The sequence below is a fragment of the Ahaetulla prasina genome, chromosome 1 (assembly GCF_028640845.1).
Source record: "Ahaetulla prasina isolate Xishuangbanna chromosome 1, ASM2864084v1, whole genome shotgun sequence".
Classification (NCBI taxonomy): Eukaryota; Metazoa; Chordata; class Lepidosauria; order Squamata; family Colubridae; genus Ahaetulla; species Ahaetulla prasina.
This window is the reverse complement of record NC_080539.1, coordinates 372,005,027-372,024,700: the sequence shown is the minus strand read 5'-3', so window position 1 is coordinate 372,024,700 and position 19,674 is coordinate 372,005,027. Positions and strand designations below refer to the sequence as shown.

The 19,674-nt window shown below is 46.5% G+C and overlaps 1 protein-coding gene across 1 annotated transcript; it reads right to left on the bottom strand.

Annotated features, from left to right (window-relative positions):
- Positions 1 to 6,591: 6,591 nt before the first annotated feature.
- ARRDC5 (arrestin domain containing 5) lies at positions 6,592 to 19,520 on the bottom strand. Its single transcript, XM_058163328.1, has 3 exons — positions 19,271 to 19,520; positions 14,017 to 14,225; positions 6,592 to 7,071 (listed from the first exon to the last, which is right to left on the bottom strand). Exons 1-3 carry the CDS (start codon positions 19,518 to 19,520, stop codon positions 6,592 to 6,594), a joined length of 939 nt encoding a protein of 312 aa, XP_058019311.1.
- Between the last annotated feature and the right edge of the window lie 154 nt (positions 19,521 to 19,674).

Sequence of the window (19,674 nt, the reverse complement as noted above, 5' to 3'; positions counted from 1 at the left end):
AAGGAGTCACCTCGGCTTGGCCAATGAGGGATTGGTGCAGGGGTGGAGAAGGTGAAAACACAGGTAGAGCAACTTGACAGGTGAAGCCTACACCAAGATGTTGGAGATGCCTAGAAGTAGGTCAAAGGGAACTTTGTCCTGCTATAGGAATCAGCAAGGAGAGCCTGTTTACTTAACCTCAGCAATGTGAAGACATGTGGACTTCAACTCCCAGAATTCCCCAGTTAGCTGGCTGGGGGATTCTGGGAGTTGAAGTCAAGGGTGAAATCCAATTATTTTTTTTACTACCAGTTCTGTGGGCTTGGCTTTGGTGGGCATGGCAGGGGAAGGATACTGTAAAATCCCCATTCCCTCCCCATTCCTGGGGGAAGGATACTGCAAAATCCCCATTCCCTCCCCACTCCTGAGGGAAGGATACTGCAAAATCTCCATTCCCTCCCCACTCCTGGGGGAAGGATACTGCAAAATCCCCATTCCCTCCCCACTCCTGAGGGAAGGATACTGCAAAATCCCCATTCCCTCCCCACTCCTGGGGGAAGGATATTGTAAAATCCCCATTCCCTCCCCACTCCAGGCTAAGGATACTGCAAAATCTCCATTCCCTCCCCACTCCTGGGGGAAGGATATTGCAAAATCCCCATTCCCTCCCCACTCCAGGGGAAGGATACTGCAAAATCCCCCATTCCCTCACCACTCTGGGACCAGCCAGAGGTGATATTTGCCCATTCTCCAAACTACTCAAAATTTCCGCTGCCGGTTCTCCAGAACCTGTTGGACCCTGCTGGATTTCATCCCTGGTTGAAGTCCATTCTGGGAATTGAAATCCATTCGTCTTTCAAGCAGTTGAAAAGCACAGCTCTGGATTAAAAACGCAAGCTTGCATAGAATACAGGTATTCTCGATTTACGGCCACTCAAAATTCACGTTGCAAAGTGAGACGTTTGTTAAGGGAGGTTTTCCACCATTTTACGACCTTTCTCGCCATGTTTGTTAAGGGAATCACTGTGGTTGTTACATTTAGTAACACGGTTGTTAAGCGAATCTGGCTTCCCCCATTGACTTTGCTCGTCGGAAGGTCGTGAAAGGGGAATCACATGATCCTGGGATGCTGCAACGGTCATAAATACGAGTCAGTTGCCGAGTGTCTGAATTTTGATCCCGTGACCACGGGGATGCAGCAACGGTCATAGGTGCGAAAAACGGTCCTGTTGTGTCTGCGCCCCCCGAGCCGGGCCTCCTGCCACAAAGTGACTTGGAAAGTGAGGGGGAAGGGCCATCAGGACTTACCTCGGGAGCACCGGCTTCCCTGGCTCAGCTCCAGGAGCCAGAGGCCGGCCAGGTGGAAGAGATAATGAGGCCTCCATCCCCTGACTCTTCCCCCCCAGGCCACGCCTGCAGACCCAGCTGATGGCAATCAGGCCTGGCTGGACCCTAGGTTTCGTAGGCAGGAGAGGCGGGAACAACAGAAGCAGGGGTGGGGCAGGTCTAGGAAGTGCTGAGTCATGGAGCCACACCCCACAGGATATAAAAGCAGAAAGGACTGCTATGCCTCTTCGTAGCAGGCAAATCAACTGCTGGACTAGAGTTGAAATACTGTTTGTTGACTCATCGGCATCAAGGGAGATAACAGACACTTGGCAGACGCTCACTAGTTTGCTGCCAGAGCTGATAGTGCCGGCTAATTAAGTCATCGCTCGGACTGAGGCGAGGGGGACAGAACAGGTCCCTACGTCACACTTTTCAGCACTGTTGTAACTTTAAACGGTCAGTAAATGAACTGTTGTTAAGTCAAGGACTACCTGTAGTCCTCAATTTATAACAATTTGTTTACTGACCACCAAACCAAAGTATATCTTGGTTTAAGGGTTTTCCCGATAAAGCAAGGGCACAGGGCAATCCAACGAACAGGCAGTTCTTGACTTACAGACATCCATTTTGCGACTGTTCGAAGTCCCAACAGCATTGAAAAAAGTGACTTATGACCGTTTTTCACACTTACGGCTGTTACAGCATCGGCACGGTCCTGTGATCAAAATTCCAACGCTCGGCAACGGATTCATATTTATGACCGTTGCAGTGTCCTGGGGGTCACATGATCCTCTTTCATGACCTTCTGATTAGGAAAGGCAAGGGGAGGGGGAGCCGGATTCACTGAATGACCAGGTTACTAATTTAACATCTGCAGCGATTCACTTAACAACTTTGGCAAGGAAGGTCGTAAAATGGGCAAGACTCACTTAACAACTGTCTTGCTTCAAACTGGAATTTTCAGCTTCAATTGTAGTAAATTGAAAATTTACATTTTTTTTTAAAAAAAAGAGAGAGAGATATTGTGGTTAGTCCCTGACCTGTGACTTCAGGTAGTCCTCAACTTACAACAGTTCATTTAGTGATCATTCAAAGTTGCAACAGCACTGAAAAAATGTGACTTGGGACCATTTTTCACACTTATGACCGTTGCAGCATCCCCATGGTCACGTGATTGACTCACATATATGACGGTCGCAGTGTTCCGGGGTCATGTGATCCCCTTTTGTGACCTTCTGACAAGCAAAGATCTTGGGGAAACCAGATTCAGTTAACAACCGTGTGACTCACTGAACATCCGCAGTGATTCGCTTAACAAATGCGGCGAGAAAAGTCATAAAAGGGGGCAAGAGTCACTTAACAAATGTCTCGCTTAGCAACATAAAGGCTGGGCTCGATTGTTGTCGTAAATCGAGGACTACTTGTATTCACTTAGGGATGGTTAGAGAATACAATGCATCCCCCAGTGGTGAAATTCAGCCGATTCTAACTGGCTTGGGTGAACCCGTAGCGGAGGTGGCGGGAAACTCCGCCCACCCGCCCAGATGTCATCACATCCCATTTTGCGACTGTTCAAGTCCCAACAGCATTGAAAAAAGTGACTTATGACCGTTTTTCACACTTACGGCTGTTACAGCATCGGCACGGTCCTGTGATCAAAATTCCAACGCTCGGCAACGGATTCATATTTATGACCGTTGCAGTGTCCTGGGGGTCACATGATCCTCTTTCATGACCTTCTGATTAGGAAAGGCAAGGGAGGGGAGCGGATTCACTGAATGACCAGGTTACTAATTTAACATCTGCAGCGATTCACTTAACAACTTTGGCAAGGAAGGTCGTAAAATGGGCAAGACTCACTTAACAACTGTCTTGCTTCAAACTGGAATTTTCAGCTTCAATTGTAGTAAATTGAAAATTTACATTTTTTAAAAAAGAGAGATATTGTGGTTAGTCCTGACCTGTGACTTCAGGTAGTCCTCAACTTACAACAGTTCATTTAGTGATCATTCAAAGTTGCAACAGCACTGAAAAAATGTGACTTGGGACCATTTTTCACACTTATGACCGTTGCAGCATCCCCATGGTCACGTGATTGACTCACATATATGACGGTCGCAGTGTTCCGGGGTCATGTGATCCCCTTTTGTGACCTTCTGACAAGCAAAGATCTTGGGGAAACCAGATTCAGTTAACAACCGTGTGACTCACTGAACATCCGCAGTGATTCGCTTAACAAATGCGGCGAGAAAAGTCATAAAAGGGGGCAAGAGTCACTTAACAAATGTCTCGCTTAGCAACATAAAGGCTGGGCTCGATTGTTGTCGTAAATCGAGGACTACTTGTATTCACTTAGGGATGGTTAGAGAATACAATGCATCCCCCAGTGGTGAAATTCAGCCGATTCTAACTGGCTTGGGTGAACCCGTAGCGGAGGTGGCGGGAAACTCCGCCCACCCGCCCAGATGTCATCACATCCCATTTTTGACCTTCTCCAGATGTGCAGAAGGCTCTGCGCATGTGTGGAGGAGGCGCGTGCTCACATTTGCAAACCGGTAGCGAAGGTAAGTGGATTTCACCCCTGATTCCCGCCTCCCCACCCCAAAAAAAGTACTTACGACATGGATCTGAAGTTTTGTTGTCCGAACTCCTACAATCTCCCATAATCATGTGACCATATTTTGATCAGTTGGCAGCTGGCCTCCATTCCCAGCCATTCTCAGCATTCCGCAATCATGTCATCATTAGGACATTGTTACCCAAAACTGACATTTACCTATTTGTAGCCTATGACTATCATTAAGTGTTGTATCATTAAGTGTTAAATTTGTACCCTATGACTATCATTAAGTGTTGTAAGTATTGTACCTTGATGAAGGTATATTTTCTTTTATGTACACTGAGAGCATATGCACCAAGATTCCTTGTGTGTCCAATCACACTTGGCCAATAATTTCTATTCTATTCTATTCTATTCCATTCCATTCCATTCCATTCCATTCCATTCCATTCCATTCCATTCCATATTTTCTATTCTATTCTATTCTATTCTATTCTATTCTATTCTATTCTATTCTATTCTATTCTATTCTACTCTACTCTATTCTACTCTATTCTGTAATTCTATTCTATTCCATTCCATTCCATTCCATTCCATTCCATATTTTCTATTCTATTCTATTCTATTCTATTCTATTCTATTCTATTCTATTCTACTCTACTCTACTCTATTCTATTCTATTCCATTCCATTCCATATTTTCTATTCTATTCTATTCTATTCTATTCTATTCTATTCTATTCTATTCCATTCCATTTCATTCCATATTTTCTATTCTATTCTATTCTATTCTATTCTATTCTACTCTATTCTATTCTACTCTATTCTGTAATTCTATTCTATTCTATTCCATTCCATTCCATTCCATATTTTCTATTCTATTCTATTCTATTCTATTCTATTCTATTCTATTCTATTCTATTCTATTCTATTTACGGTTAGTCCTCACCTTACAACCTCAATGGAGCCCAAAATTTATGTTGCTAAGTGAGACACTTGTTAAGCAAAGTGTACCCCATTTTACAAGCTTTCATGCCCCCGTTATTAAGTGAATCACTGCGGTTGCTAAGTTAATAACATGGTCGTTCAGTGAATCTGACTTAGCTTGTCGGAAATTTCGCAAAACGCGACCCTGGGACACTGCAACCGTCGTAAGTATGAGTCAGTTGCCAAGCGGCTGAATATTGATCCTGTGCCCATGGGGATGCTGCAATGGTCGTAAGTGCGAAAAATGGTCATAAGTCACTTCTTTCATTTAGCGCCGAACGTTCACTAAATGAATGGCTGTAAGTTGAGGTCTACCTGTACTTCCTCCTTCCAGCAGAAATGTTGCGCATCAAACAATGGGTTCATGTAATGTCTGCAGACGCGCTTCCTTACCATGGTGATTCGCTTAATGACCAAAACAAGGTCGTAAGATCAAATTGATTGCATTATGAGCCGCAGTGACGCAGTACTGCAGGCTACTTCTTCTGCCTGCTGGCTGCCTGTAATTTGGCAGTTCAAATCTCACCAGGCTCAAAGGTTGACTCAGCCTTCCATCCTTCCGAGGTCGGTAAAACGAGGACCCAGATTGTTGGGGGCAAGAGGCTGATTCTGTAAAACACTTAGAGCTATAAAGTTCTAAGAGCTGTAAAGCACTGTGTAGAGGTATACAAGTCTATTGCTATCATCCATCCATCTATCTATCTATCTATCTATCTATCTATCTATCTATCAATCTATCTCTATCTATCTACCTATCTGTCTGTCTGTCTGTCTGTCTGTCTGTCTGTCTGTCTGTCTGTCTGTCTGTCTTTCTGTCTATCTATCTATCTATCTATCTATCTATCTATCTATCTATCTATCTATCTATCTCTACCTATCTATATCTATCTATTTATTTATCTATCTAATCTATCTATCATCCATCCATCTCTCTCTCTCTCTCTCTCCCTATCTATATCTATCTATCTATCTCTCCCTATCTATCTCTATCTATCTATCTATCTATCTATCTATCTATCTATCTATCTATCTATCTATCTATCTATCTATCATCCATCCATCTCTCTCTCTCTCTCTCTCCCTATCTATCTCTATCTATCTATCTATCTATCTATCTATCTATCTATCTATCTATCTATCTATCTATCTATCTATCTATCTATCTATCATCCATCCATCTCTCTCTCTCTCTCTCTCCCTATCTATCTATATCTATCTATCTATCTATCTATCTATCTATCTATCTATCTATCTATCTATCTATCTATCTATCTGGTCCATAGATAGATGTGGTCACAGTGGTTAGAAGACAGTATTGCTGGCTAACTCTGCCCACAGCCAGGAGTTCAATCCTGACCAGCTCATGGTTGACTCAGCCTTCCGTCCTTCCAAGGTCGGTAAAATAAGGACCCAAATTGTTGGGGGCCGTAGGCTGACTCTGCAAACTGCTTGGAGAGGGCTGGAAAGCACTGTGAAGCGATATATAAGTTGCTATTATGGCCTGGTTAATAACCATCATGACCTACAAACAGTAACAGTTGTAACTCGAGGACAGCCAGTAAAACCCAATCAAATGGACCGTGATTCTCGGAAATGGAAACGTAGAGCGAATTTTTAATGAATTGGGAGATGGGGATGGAGAACGTGATCCATTTTGAAAACTATATCGACCTATTTGGATAAAAATGGCGGAGGGTTTCGGGGGGGGATGGCGTGGGAACCGCGATCTTCCCTTGTTTATTCTGGTGACTCCGTGGCTTCGTTTCTAACCACTATGGGAATCTTGGCCACTACCTTGTTGAGACACCAGGGGAAGTGGACCATGCCCGTCAGCTCGTAACCGATCTCCATGATGTCGTCCGATTTTTGAGCGCTGGTGACGGGCATCACTTTCGGTAGGCAGAGGGTACTTTGAATCTTAGTGAACTCGCACGGATCCCTTTCGATGTTTGACTCCAGGCGCATCATCTCTTCGTGTTGCTCTAATGTCCGCCGCTCCGCTCGGAAGTTGAACGCTTTGTATAGGACCACCGAGTGGAGGGTGAAGACTACCTTCCGGATGGACTTGCCCGTCGGATTGGTGATTTCGGTGGTGAAGGTGATGTTGTCGCCCGGAAGGTAGATGCTCTTGCTCAGCGACATGCGTAAGGTGATGGGGGCGTTCCTGAGACAGCAGTTGTACGCCAGGACCTGCTGGACTTCCACCACCAAAGGGTACTGAAAGATGGAAAGGAGAGAAGGCAATGTTGAAAGAAAAGCTTACGAGATCTGGAGGAGAATAAGGTTAGAAAGGTTGAGGTACCACCAGCAGTCATCCGGGTTTGATACCTCCGAAGGATCCAGAGTGAGAAGAATAGGCCAAGATTTCCACAGGGAAGGTCCATCTCTTGGAACTCAACCATGAAAATTGTGAGGCACAGAATAATACAGTTGTTGTGACTCCAGCCCCCGAACCTGGCCCCATGCCTGAAAGTGACTCCAAGAGTAAGGGGGAAGGGCCGATAAGACTTACCTTGGGAGAACTGATTCCATTGGCTTGGCTCCAGGAGCCAGAACCAGACCAGTCGGAGGACGTAATGAGGTCATCATCCCCTGATTCCTCCCTTCCCCAGGCTACGCCTTCAGACCCAGCTGATAATAATAATCAAGCTTGGCTTGACCCACGCTTCAGAAGATTAGAGAGGCGGCGTCATTAAAAGGAAGGGTGGGGCAGGAGGATATATAAGGAGCTGCTCTCACTCCACGGGAAGCAAAAGTTTAGCTGAACCGTTTCAAAAAGAGCTGAAAGTTTTGCTACGTGAGTCATTTGTTTGAACTTTGGCAGGCAGCTGCGATTTCTCTGCCAGGACTGATAAGAGCTGTGAATCCGCTGGCTGAAGGCCAGCTCGTGGGTCTGAAGTAGGGAAGGAGACAGAACAACAGTTGGGACGGGATCTCGGAGGTCTTCCAGTCCAATCCAGGGGTGAAATCCAGCAGGTTCTGACAGGTTCTGGAGAACCGGTAGCGGAAATTTTGAGTAGTTTGAAGAACTTGCAAATACCATCTCTGGCTGGCCCCAGAATGGGGTGGGAATGGAGATTTTGCAATATCCTTCCCCCAGGAGTGGGGAGGGAATGGTAATTTTGCAATATCCTTCCCCTGCCCCACCCACCAAGCCACATCACACCCACCAAGCCACACCCACAGAACCGGTAGTAAAAAAAATTGGATTTCACCACTGGTCCAATCCCCTATTCAAGCTGAACACTCTACACCAGGGGTGTCAAACTCAATTTCATTGAAGGCCACATCCGGGTTGTGTTGGACCTCAGGGACGCCAGGGTGGGCGTGGCCAGCTCGACAGCACTCATGTTGGGGGTACCTGTTGTGGTCCGAGCACTCTGCCAGTGAAAATGGGCTCCCGAGCTCCGTTTTCAGCTGCGACGGTCTCCTGCAACCCTCTGCCCGTGAAAACCGGCTCCCGAGCTCCGTTTTCAGCTGCGACGGTCTCCTGCAACCCTCTGCCCGTGAAAACGGAGCTTGGGGTCTATGTACATGTGGCCCTCCCAAGCTCCATAAAAGCTGGCAGAAGCTGGTCCTTGGCTGGTCCTTGGCTGTTTCCAGGATGACTCTCTGGGCCAGATCTAAGCACCCCGTTGGCCGGATCCGGCCCCCGGGCCTTAAGTTTGACACCCCTGCCTTATACTCAATTCAGACAAATGTCTGTCCAATAATCTCTTTTTGAAAACCTCCCAGTGTTGGAAGACCCACATCATCCATCCGATTTAATGTTCTCACTGTTAGATTTCTTCTTCGTTCTGGGTTGGTTCTCTCCTTGATTATCCCAAAAGCGCCTTTTCTTTTCTTTTCTCCCCCCCCCCAAAAATTTTTATTTTCATTTTCTATCATCATATTTAATGTACAGTCATTTATCCATCACCTTTTAACTTTCATTTGTTACCTGTTCAGACCTGCTTGTTTACACTTCCTTCCTTAACCTTCCCTTCTCCTCTACCCTTCTCTACCTTCTTCCACTTACCCATCCTCCCTCTCCTTCCCTTTTCTCCTTCCTCTCCTCCTTCCCCACTCCTCTCTTCTTCCTCCCTTTCTAACCCTCTTTCTTTCCCCTTCCTCTCCATTTCCCCCCTCTTCTTTCCTTCTCTCTTCTTTCCATCCTACTTCCTTCTTTCCCTCTCTCTCCTCCTCTCCCTTTCCAATCCCTTATTCCCACCAATTCAATCTGAAGTGGTATTTGAGCAGCCCCGATTTCATTTCAAATTCTTTTTGCTTTTTAGTTACATATCTTCCATCATACCTGTACATTTTTAATCAATCCATATACCATCTTCCACCCTCCTCCCCCAACCCTCCCCTCCCACCCTCCCCAGGACTCCCCAGAGCAAATACCGGGTATTATAACCAACAATCACAAACTAAAATAAACTAATCATACATAGACTCTCACCCCTCTCTAAAACTTTAACTCCCCTTATCCATAAAAACGAAGAAAGAAAATATAATTCCATCAATACAAATACAAAAGTGCTTTTTCAAGAGGCGATTGGGACTTTCTGTTTTTTTCTGCTTTTCAAGACATTTTGCTTGGATGAGAAGTGAAACGTCTTCAAAGAAAAAAAACGGAAAGTCCAGTTGCCTCTTGAAAAAGCACTTTTGGGACAACCATGATCTGGATGACTGAGAATCTCCACAGATACTCTCCTTGATTAGTTTCTGTCTGTTGCTTCTTGTCCTGCCTTCAGGAGCTTTGGAGCAGGGGTCTTCAACCTTGGCCACTTTAAGACTTGTGGACTTCAACTCTCAGAATTCCTCAGCCAGCTTTGAAGTCCACAAGTCTTAAAGTGGCCAAGGTTGAAGACCCTTGCTTTGGAGAATAGCTTGACTCCCTCTTCTTTGTGGCAGCCCCTGAGATATTGGAACACTGCTATCGGGTCACCCCAGTCCTTCTTCTCATTAAACCCAATTCTTGCAACCGTTCATCGTATGTTTTAGTCTCCAGTCCCCTAATCATCTTTTTTGCTATTCTCTACACTCTTTCTAGAGTCTCTACATCTTTTTCTGTATCGTGGCAACCAAAACTGGATGCAATATTCCAAGCGTGGTCTATACCAACCAGAGAGGTAATTACGTGGTTTAAAAACCCAGGTTGAGAAGAACGGGCCAAGATCTCCTCAGGGTAGGTCCATCTCTTGAAACTCAGCCATGGAAATGGTTATTAATAATAATAATAATAATAATAATAATAATAATAATAATAATAATAATAATAATAATAATAATAATAATAATAATAATAATTTAATTTCTATACCACCCTTCTCCCGAAGGACTCAGGGCAGTTTACAACCAGGTAAAACAACAATCAATAAATACAATATAAATAAAACCAATGTTAAAAAGCTTATTCAGTTTGGCCCGTCATTTAAAATACATTACGTCATAAAAACCCCATTAAAACCCCCATTAAAATTACTAATAAAACTAATTTTATTAGAAGTAGCCTTGGGGCAATTCTCTTCAGTGGCGGGATTCAGCCGGTTCGGCCCAGTTCGGGCGAACCGTTAGTTAAATTGCTGGCTGGCCCCACCCCTTCCTACCCCGCCCCTTCCAGGAGTCCCCACACAACCCATTTTCACTCCCAGGTAAGTGCAGGGAGGCCTCTTAGCCTCCGCCGTGGCCCGTTTTTGCTCCCAGGAGGCTTCAGGGAGCCTCCTAGGCCCAAAATGGGACGTGGGGGGGCAGCCCCCCTCCCCCCATGGCCCATTTTCGCTCCCAGGGACATGCAGGAGACCGAGTGCTGCCTGTCACGTACCTTGGCCACGCCCACCAAGCCACGCCCACAGAATCGGTAGTAAAAAAAAATTTGAAACCCACCACTGATCCTCTTCCCACCTACCTGGACTTTCCGACCTCATAATCATGTTTGAAGGATGGAACGAGAACTAAGTTCATTTAACGGCCGGTCAATGCGCAGTAAATTTTTTTTTTTATTTGCATTTATATCCCGCCCTTCTCCGAAGACTCAGGGCGGCTTACACTGTGTCAAGCAATAGTCTTCATCCATTTGTATAGTATATACAAAGTCAACTTATTACCCCCAACAATCTGGGTCCTCATTTTACCTACCTTATAAAGGATGGAAGGCTGAGTCAACCTTGGGCCTGGTGGGACTTGAACCTGCAGTAATTGCAAGCAGCTGTGTTAATAACAGACTGCCTTAGCAGTCTGAGCCACAGAGGTCAAAAGAAGGGATAGTACCGCTTTATACCGCACGGGGGGGACGCCACAGTTGGAATATCGCATCCAGTTTATTTATTTATTTATTTATTTATTATTTAGATTTTTATACTGCCCTTCTCCCGAAGGACTCAAGGCGGTTGTGGATGTCGCAATACGAAAAAGATGTTGAGACCCTTGAAAGAGTGCAGAGAAGAGAAACGAAGATGATAAAAGGTCTGGATGATGAAACCCTAGAAGGAACTAGGTATGTCGAGTCTAGGGGTCTGCAAACTTGGCTCTTTTAAGACTTGTGGACTTCAACTCCCAGAGTTCCTCAGCCAGCTTTGCTCTCTGGGAGTTGAAGTCCACAAGTCTTAAAAGAGCCAAGTTTGAAGACCTCTGATCTAGTCTAACAAGCAAAAGGACTAGAAGCAGAGCTGGTATTCAGTTGGTTCAGACCGATTCAGCCGAACCGGTAGCAGAAATCGTAGGTGTCGCAGGTGGGCCCACCCACGCACCCTGGCATTATGCCATCCTATTGAGCCACGTTTTTGAGACTGGGTGCATGTGTGGAAGGTAGGCGCGTGCGCGAACCGGACAGGTTGGCGCCCGTAGTTAGCGTGCACACGCACGAGCGGCAAACCGGTAGGTACGTAATCCGAAACCCACCGCTGACTAGGGTTGACATGGTAACAGTCTTCTGGTCCTTGTGAGGCTGCCAACAGAGAAGAGGGAGTCAAGCTATTCTCCAAAGCACCTGAAGGCAGGACAAGAAGCAACGGATGGAAGCTTATCAAAGAGCGACCCAACCTAGAACTGAGGAAAAGTTTTCTGGCAGTGAGAACAGTGAGCATGGGGTTAGTCTAGAAGACCTCTGAGGTCGCTTCCAGACCTACGATTCAATGTTCCATATTTTAATAAAGCAAGGCCCTTTGTATTCTTCAAACTGGTGATTTTAATCCTAAATCCCCTTTGGAGACCATGAATAGATTCTAGGGGATCTGCGAAGTTGGATGGGGAGGAAAAAAACCCCACTTTATATTCACTAACCTCTAACTGAAATCTATTTTACTTTACTTTAACAGATTTAATGGCTTAATAATGGCTTAAATGAATGGAAAATGAAAGTCAGTTTGATCTAATGGTTTAAGAAACCAGGAGACGGTGAGTTCTAGTCCGAAAGCTGGCTGGGTGACTTTGGGCCAATCACCTGGAGACAGAGAGTTCTAGTCCCGCCTCAGGCATGAAAGCCGGCTGGGTGACTTTGGGCCAATCACCTGGAGACAGAGAGTTCTAGTCCCGCCTCAGGCATGAAAGCCGGCTGGGTGACTTTGGGCCAATCACCTGGAGACAGAGAGTTCTAGTCCCGCCTCAGGCATGAAAGCCGGCTGGGTGACTTTGGGCCAATCACCTGGAGACAGAGAGTTCTAGTCCCGCCTCAGGCATGAAAGCCGGTTGGGTGACTTTAGGCCAATCACCTGGAGACAGAGAGTTCTAGTCCCGCCTCAGGCATGAAAGCTGGTTTAGTGACTTTGGGCCAATCACCTGGAGACAGAGAGTTCTAGTCCTGCCTCAGGCATGAAAGCTGGTTTAGTGACTTTGGGCCAATCACCTGGAGACAGAGAGTTCTAGTCCCGCCTCAGGCATGAAAGCCAGCTGGGTGACTTTAGGCCAATCACCTGGAGACAGAGAGTTCTAGTCCCGCCTCAGGCATGAAAGCTGGGTGACTTTGGGCCAATCACCTGGAGACAGAGAGTTCTAGTCCCGCCTCAGGCATGAAAGCCGGCTGGGTGACTTTGGGCCAATCACCTGGAGACAGAGAGTTCTAGTCCCGCCTCAGGCATGAAAGCCAGCTGGGTGACTTTAGGCCAATCACCTGGAGACAGAGAGTTCTAGTCCCGCCTCAGGCATGAAAGCCAGCTGGGTGACTTTAGGCCAATCACCTGGAGACAGAGAGTTCTAGTCCCGCCTCAGGCATGAAAGCCAGCTGGGTGACTTTAGGCCAATCACCTGGAGACAGAGAGTTCTAGTCCCGCCTCAGGCATGAAAGCCGGCTGGGTGACTTTAGGCCAATTACCTGGAGACAGAGAGTTCTAGTCCCGCCTCAGGCATGAAAGCCAGCTGGGTGACTTTAGGCCAATTACCTGGAGACAGAGAGTTCTAGTCCTGCCTCAGGCATGAAAGCTGGTTTAGTGACTTTGGGCCAATCACCTGGAGACAGAGAGTTCTAGTCCCGCCTCAGGCATGAAAGCCGGCTGGGTGACTTTGGGCCAATCACCTGGAGACAGAGAGTTCTAGTCCCGCCTCAGGTATGTAGCTATTACAGTGGCAGTGTCTCAGGGTCATGTGATCAACACATGCGACATTCCCAGCTGGCTTCTGACAAGGGGGAAAGCTGGATTCACTTAATGACCATGTAATTTACTTAACAACTGCAGTGATTTGCTTAACAACCATGTCATAAAGGTTGTAAAATCAGGCATGATTCACTTAGGAACCGCCTTGCTTGGCAATGGAAATTAGGCTCCCAACTGTGATCGTAAAATGAGGACTATCTGTATATCTGGGGGCCCCAATTCAAGGAAGGACGTTCTACTTTGAAGTACAACTTACGACCACAATCAAGCTCAAAATTTAAGTCGGTTTGGCCCCAGTGTACGACCTTTCTTGCCAAAGTCGTTAAGTGAATCTCTGCAGTTGTTGAATCAGAAGCGCCGTTGTTAAGTGAATCCGGCTGCCCCCTTGACTCGGCTTTGTCAGAAGGTCGCCAAAGGGGATCACGTGACACCCCCCGGGACACCGCCACCGTCATGAATATGAGCCAGTTGCCAAGTATCCGAATTTTGGTCACCTGACTGCAGGGGATGCTGCAAATGTTAAAGTGCGTGCTGTTGCAACGTCGAACGGTCACTAAGCGAACGGTTGTAAGTTGAGGACGGCCTGTACCTTGGATTGCACTGTGTCCTGGCTATACAGGGAAGTCCCTTGAACCAAGATGTACTTCTTCTGCTTGCCGAGGATGAGTTCCCGCGTGGCACAGAGCGCTTGGAGGAAGTAGGTGATCCTCCCCACTCGGCTGGTGAACGTGGACGGGATCCTTGGAGGTAAGACGAAGTCGAAATCAAACTTATGCACACCTGGGCCCAGCCAGTTATCTGCAAATCAGGAAGCAAAGCAAAAAGACCTCATTTTACATCTACAGACCCCTCACATCCTGGACGTAAACTGTTTCAACTTCTACCCTCAAACCGACGCTATGGGGCCTTGATGGCGAACCTATGGCATGTGTGCCACAGGTGGCACGTGGAACCGTATCTGTGGGCACACAAGCATTGTCCTAGCTCAGCTCCAGCGCGCATGCGCGTGCCAGCCAGCTGATTTTTGGGCCTTCCGGGCCCACCAGAAGTTGGGAAACAGGCTGTTTCCAGCCTCCGGAGGGCCTCCGGAGGGGTGGGGAAGGCCATTTCAGCCTCCCCAGGCTCCAAGAAAGGCTCTGGAGCCTTGGGAGGGCAAAAAAATGGGCCTTCCGGGCCCACTGTGCCATGGTGTGCCAAAAGGGGGGGGTCGCGGAAGGGGGGTCACGCACACATATGTGGGGGGTTGAGGCGCATTAAATTATGGGTGTGGGCACGCCTCTCTGTGCTCCCCCCGTCGTGTTGTGGCACATGATGGCAAAAAGGTTAACCATTACTGCTATAGGGCAGTCAGGGCGAACCTTTTCCGGATTGAGAGGCCAAAGCGCGTGCGTGCGCGAATGCGCGCCCGAACCCTCAAAGTGCAATGAATGTGCGGCCCCTGCGCATGCATCCCACCCACCCACCCCCGGTGCATGCGCACGTGCCCCTCCCCACAAGCCCCCCCACGAATGCACATGCGAGCCCCCCGTACATGCATGGTAGAGACCAGCTGGCTGGTGGGAGGCAGAGTGAAATTGGGGCGACAGCTCGCGTGTCATCAGAGAGGACTCTGCGTGCCACCTTTGGCACACGTGTCGTAAGTTTGCCATCACAACCATAGGGCCTTGCACGCCCGAACAACTAGACGCAAGGACAGTTTTCCCCCTGTGCCATCACTCTGCTAAACAACTCCTTCCCACAACAACACGGTCAAACTATCTAGAAAGGTTGTGTTACTATGATTCTTCTCAACTTTCCTATTACCTATTTCCTCCTTTTCTTTTGACTATAACTTTGTCGCTTGTATCTTACGGTCTATATTGTTTTATTTAGTATCCTAATAGGATTTATGTTGATTGCTTATTTAGTATCCTGTGACTATCCCTAAGTGTTGTATCTTATTATTTATGTATCTTTACGGTGACTACGATCATTGTTTATCACTTATGTCTTTTATGGACACTGAGAGCTTATGCATGGAAGACAAATTCCTTGGGTGTCCAATCACACTTGGCCAATAAAGAATTCTTTATTGCATTGCATTGTATTTTATTTTATTTTATTGCATTGTATTATATTTTATTGCATTGTATTTTATTTTATTGCATTGCATTGCATCGTGTCATATCCTAGTATAGTCTGGTCTAGTCTAGTCTAGTCTATTCCTTATTCTCTCTTCTCTTCTCTTCTCTTCTCTTCTCTTCTCTTCTCTTCTCTTCTCTTCTCTTCTCTTCTCTTCTCTTCTCTTCTCTTCTGTTGTGATCCATTAGCGGACAGTGATGAGGCTGAGGTGAGGCCAGGGCTATCGGGAAGTGAGGTGCGGACTCCAGAGCCTCCAGAGACTGACAGTAGTGAGGCAGAGGAACAGGAGGAGCCTGTTCTTAATGCACGCATGAGAAGAGCTGCCAGAAGGCAAGAGCAGCTCAAGCAAAGAGGACAACTCGGGAGTAAGGCCAAGAGATGATTGGCCCCTCCCATAAGGCTTAAAACAGACCAGCAATGGTGTTTGGGCTTTGCCGGAAAACAATATTGTAGCTGTGTCTTCTCTTTCGTCTTCTGCTTCGTCTAAGTCTTTGTTTTTGTGGCTTGTTTGCCAGGAAGGGCCTTTGGCAGTTTGCCTAATTGGACCAAGGTTTGCGATAGGACTGAGGAATTTGTGTTGGGAGGCATTTGTTTTACTTTGAGTTGAATGACGCTGGGAATGAAGTAATTCCCAGCTGTTCGAATAAAGTTTGTTTTTCCATGGACTAAGTTTATTACTACCTACTTGAGTCTGGGTCACAACATCTTCTCTTCTCTTCTCTTCTCTTCTCTTCTCTTCTCTTCTCTTCTCTTCTCTTCTCTTCTCTTCTCTTCTCTTCTCTTCTCTTCTCTTCTCCTCTACTCTACTCTACTCTACTCTACTCTACTCTACTCTACTCTACTCTACTCTACTCTACTCTATTCTAATTTTCTTCTTCTTTGCTTGTAGGCATAGAAATTCATTGGGTTTCATTTTCCACCAACTTCCAAGGAGCGCCTTAGGTGATCTGCAATTTATACCTTATTCTGTGAGCTGCAATATTCAAACAAGGCAGGAACTTCACGTTTCACCAGGAAAGAAAAAAACCCCAGCTTTTTAAAAAGGCAAAAGGTGAAATCAAAGGGACTTTTTTAAAAAAGAAAGAAAGAAAGAAAGTCCCTTCTCCGTAGGTGGGGTCTTAAATTCCCAACTAGGAGTAGGGGAATGGGAAAAGATGACGGTGGTATATCTGGAAGGCAGGTTGTGGGAGAAAGCTGGGCTAATATATTACAACCTTTCCAAACGCTGGCAGGAGAAGAAGGCAAATGTTTTGATAAATTGCAGGCCCCGGAGAAGATTGCAATGATGGGTGGTGGCCCAGAGAAGAAGATACATGCCAGGCAAGTTTATATAGCAGGAGATGTATAATTATCCTAATATTTCCTTAGGCTCCTAAACAACAGGAAATTATATAACGGGGGAGATAAGAGACACGAAGGCGTATTTTTCATGAGTGGGTGTGGAGGAGTTTTGGGGAAGGATTAGAGACCAGTGGGGCAGGAGGCAGGTTCTTCCCTGCCTGCGTGGGAGCCAAGAGGCAGCGGAGAAAGAAAAAGCAGAGAAGCTTTTCTGAGCACATACAAGAATAGAATACAATAGAATGGAACGGAAGGGAAGGGAAGAGAATAACAGAGTTGGAAGGGACCTTGGAGGTCCTCTAGTCCAACCCCCTGCTTAGGCTGGAAACCCTACACCACTTCACAGAATAGAATGGAAGGGAATGGAAGGGAATGGAAGGGAAGGGAAGGGAAGGGAAGAGAAGAGAAGAGAAGAGAAGGGAATGGAATGGAATGGAATGGAATGGAAGGGAAGGGAAGGGAAGGGAATGGAAGGGAAGGGAAGGGAAGGGAAGGGAAGGGAAGGGAAGGGAAGAGAAGAGAAGAGAAGAGAAGAGAAGAGAAGAGAAGAGAAGAGAAGAGAAGAAAAGGGAATAGAATAGAATAGAATCACAGAGTTGGAAGGGACCTTGGAGGTCATCTACTCCAACCCCCTGCTTAGGCTGGAAACCCTACACCACTATTCACAGAATAGAATAGAAGGGAAGGGAAGGGAAGGGAAGGGAAGGAAGAGAAGGGAAGGGAAGGGAAGGGAAGGGAAGGGAAGGGAACAAAAGGGAATAGAATAGAATAGAATAGAATCACAGAGTTGGAAGGGACCTTGGAGGTCATCTAGTCCAACCCCCTGCCTAGGCAGGAAACCCTACACCACTTCAGACAAATGGTTGTCCAATCTGTTCTTAAAAACTTCCAGTGCTGGAGCAATCACAACTTCTGGAGGCAAGTCGTTCCACTGGTTAACTGTTCCCACTGTCAGGAAATTTCTCCTTAGTTCTAAGTTGCTTCTCTCCTTGATTAGTTTCCACCCACACAGGCAGTCCTTGACTTCCAGCAGTTCATTTAGTGACCGTTCAAATTTACAACGGCACTGAAAGAAGTGACTTATGACGCTGATGACCGTCAGAGCATCCCCATGGTCACGTGATCAAAATTCAGCCAATTGGCAACTGACTCCTATATATGACGGTCCCAGCGACCCTGGCAGGGGTGGGCTCTACTTACCTTTACTACCGGTTTGCAACGGGAGCGCACGCATGCATGAGCGCTTCTGTGCATGCGCAGATCATCCACGATGACATTTGGATGGGTGGGCGGAGCCTCCCGCCGCTTTTACTACCAGTTCGCAAGAACCGGACTGAACCGGGAGCAACCCACCACTGGTCCCTGGGTCACGTGATCCCGTTTTGTGTCCTTCGGACGCAGAAAAATCAACAGGGACGCCAGACTCACTTAACAACCGTGAGGCTAACGGCACAGCTGCAGTGATTCGCTTAACGACTGTGGCAAGAAAGACTGTAAAATGAGGCCAAGTTCACTGAACAAACGTTTCCCTTAGCAACAGAAATGTTGGGCTCCATTGGGGTCGTAAGTCGAGGACTACCTGTATAACACCGTTTCGCGCGCAGGTAGTCCTCAGCTTACAACCATTTGTTTGATGAACCTTCGAAGTTACGATGGCACTGAAAAAAATTATTTATTTATTTATTTATTTATTTTGAATGGAGAAAACTTAAACTGAAAACTTATTTATTTATCCAAGCGGGACTGGCCTGATTTTTAAATTTTTAAACTTTAAATTTTAAAATTTTAATATTTTATTGGGTATTTTTATATGGTCAATTGGACGGTTTTAATTTCGGCCTTTATTGAATAAGTTTTTTAATTGTTATTTTAGTGGGTATATTAATTGTTTTAATGTAGGCTGTACACCGCCCTGAGTCCTTCGGGAGAAGGGCGGTATAAAAGTTTAATTAATTAAATAAATAAATAAATAAATTTTATTTAATTTTATTTGAATTTATATGAATTTAAATGACCGATGACCATTTTTTACACTTACGACGGTTGCAGCATCCCGATGGACTTCAACTCCCAGAAGTCCCCAGCTATGAGGGCCATTGCTGAGAATCCTGGGAGCTGAGTCCGCTGGAGCTGGTAAGTCAGACAGGCTTGCCAGTCCTCAATGGATGGGAAACAAAGAGAGGTTCAAACTCTTTGCTGCCACCTAATGGCCACCTTCACGTTTGCAGTGGACATCAGGAAGCCTTGGTGGGAAATGCTGTGGGTTTGTTAAAAAACATGATGAGTCCCTCCACACAACCCCTCCCAGAAAGACCCCCCCTCCCCCACTCCAGCCCCCTTTTCCGCTTAACTGCCTCGTGGTAATCCCAGTTAAGCAGCCTCACGTTCAATCTGGAATGTTTTCGTCTTGTGAACGTAGTCCGCCTTGTTAACGCAGGTGGCCCGCTGGCTGTAGTCCTTCTCCAAGTGGGCCTCTTCGGTCCACTCCAGGTAGCCTCTCCCAATGAGTTCAACCTTCAGCAGAGGGTCCACCAGGGTGCTGTGAAGGCTGAGAATCAGCTGCCCTGCCACGGTGGAGCCTGCCAGGTACACTTCCTTGGGTATCACCAGCTCAATAGATTTCACCACCGACATGGGTGGGCATGGAGCTCAGGAACCGGCCCCCTTCGAGGGGCCCTGAAGACCCAGAAGGTTTCTCTTGGAGAGGATGGGTCTTGAATGAAGAAGCTTTGTGACATCAGCTCGTGATGCAGTGAAATTGGCTGCTGGACAGTTAAGAGACAGTCTA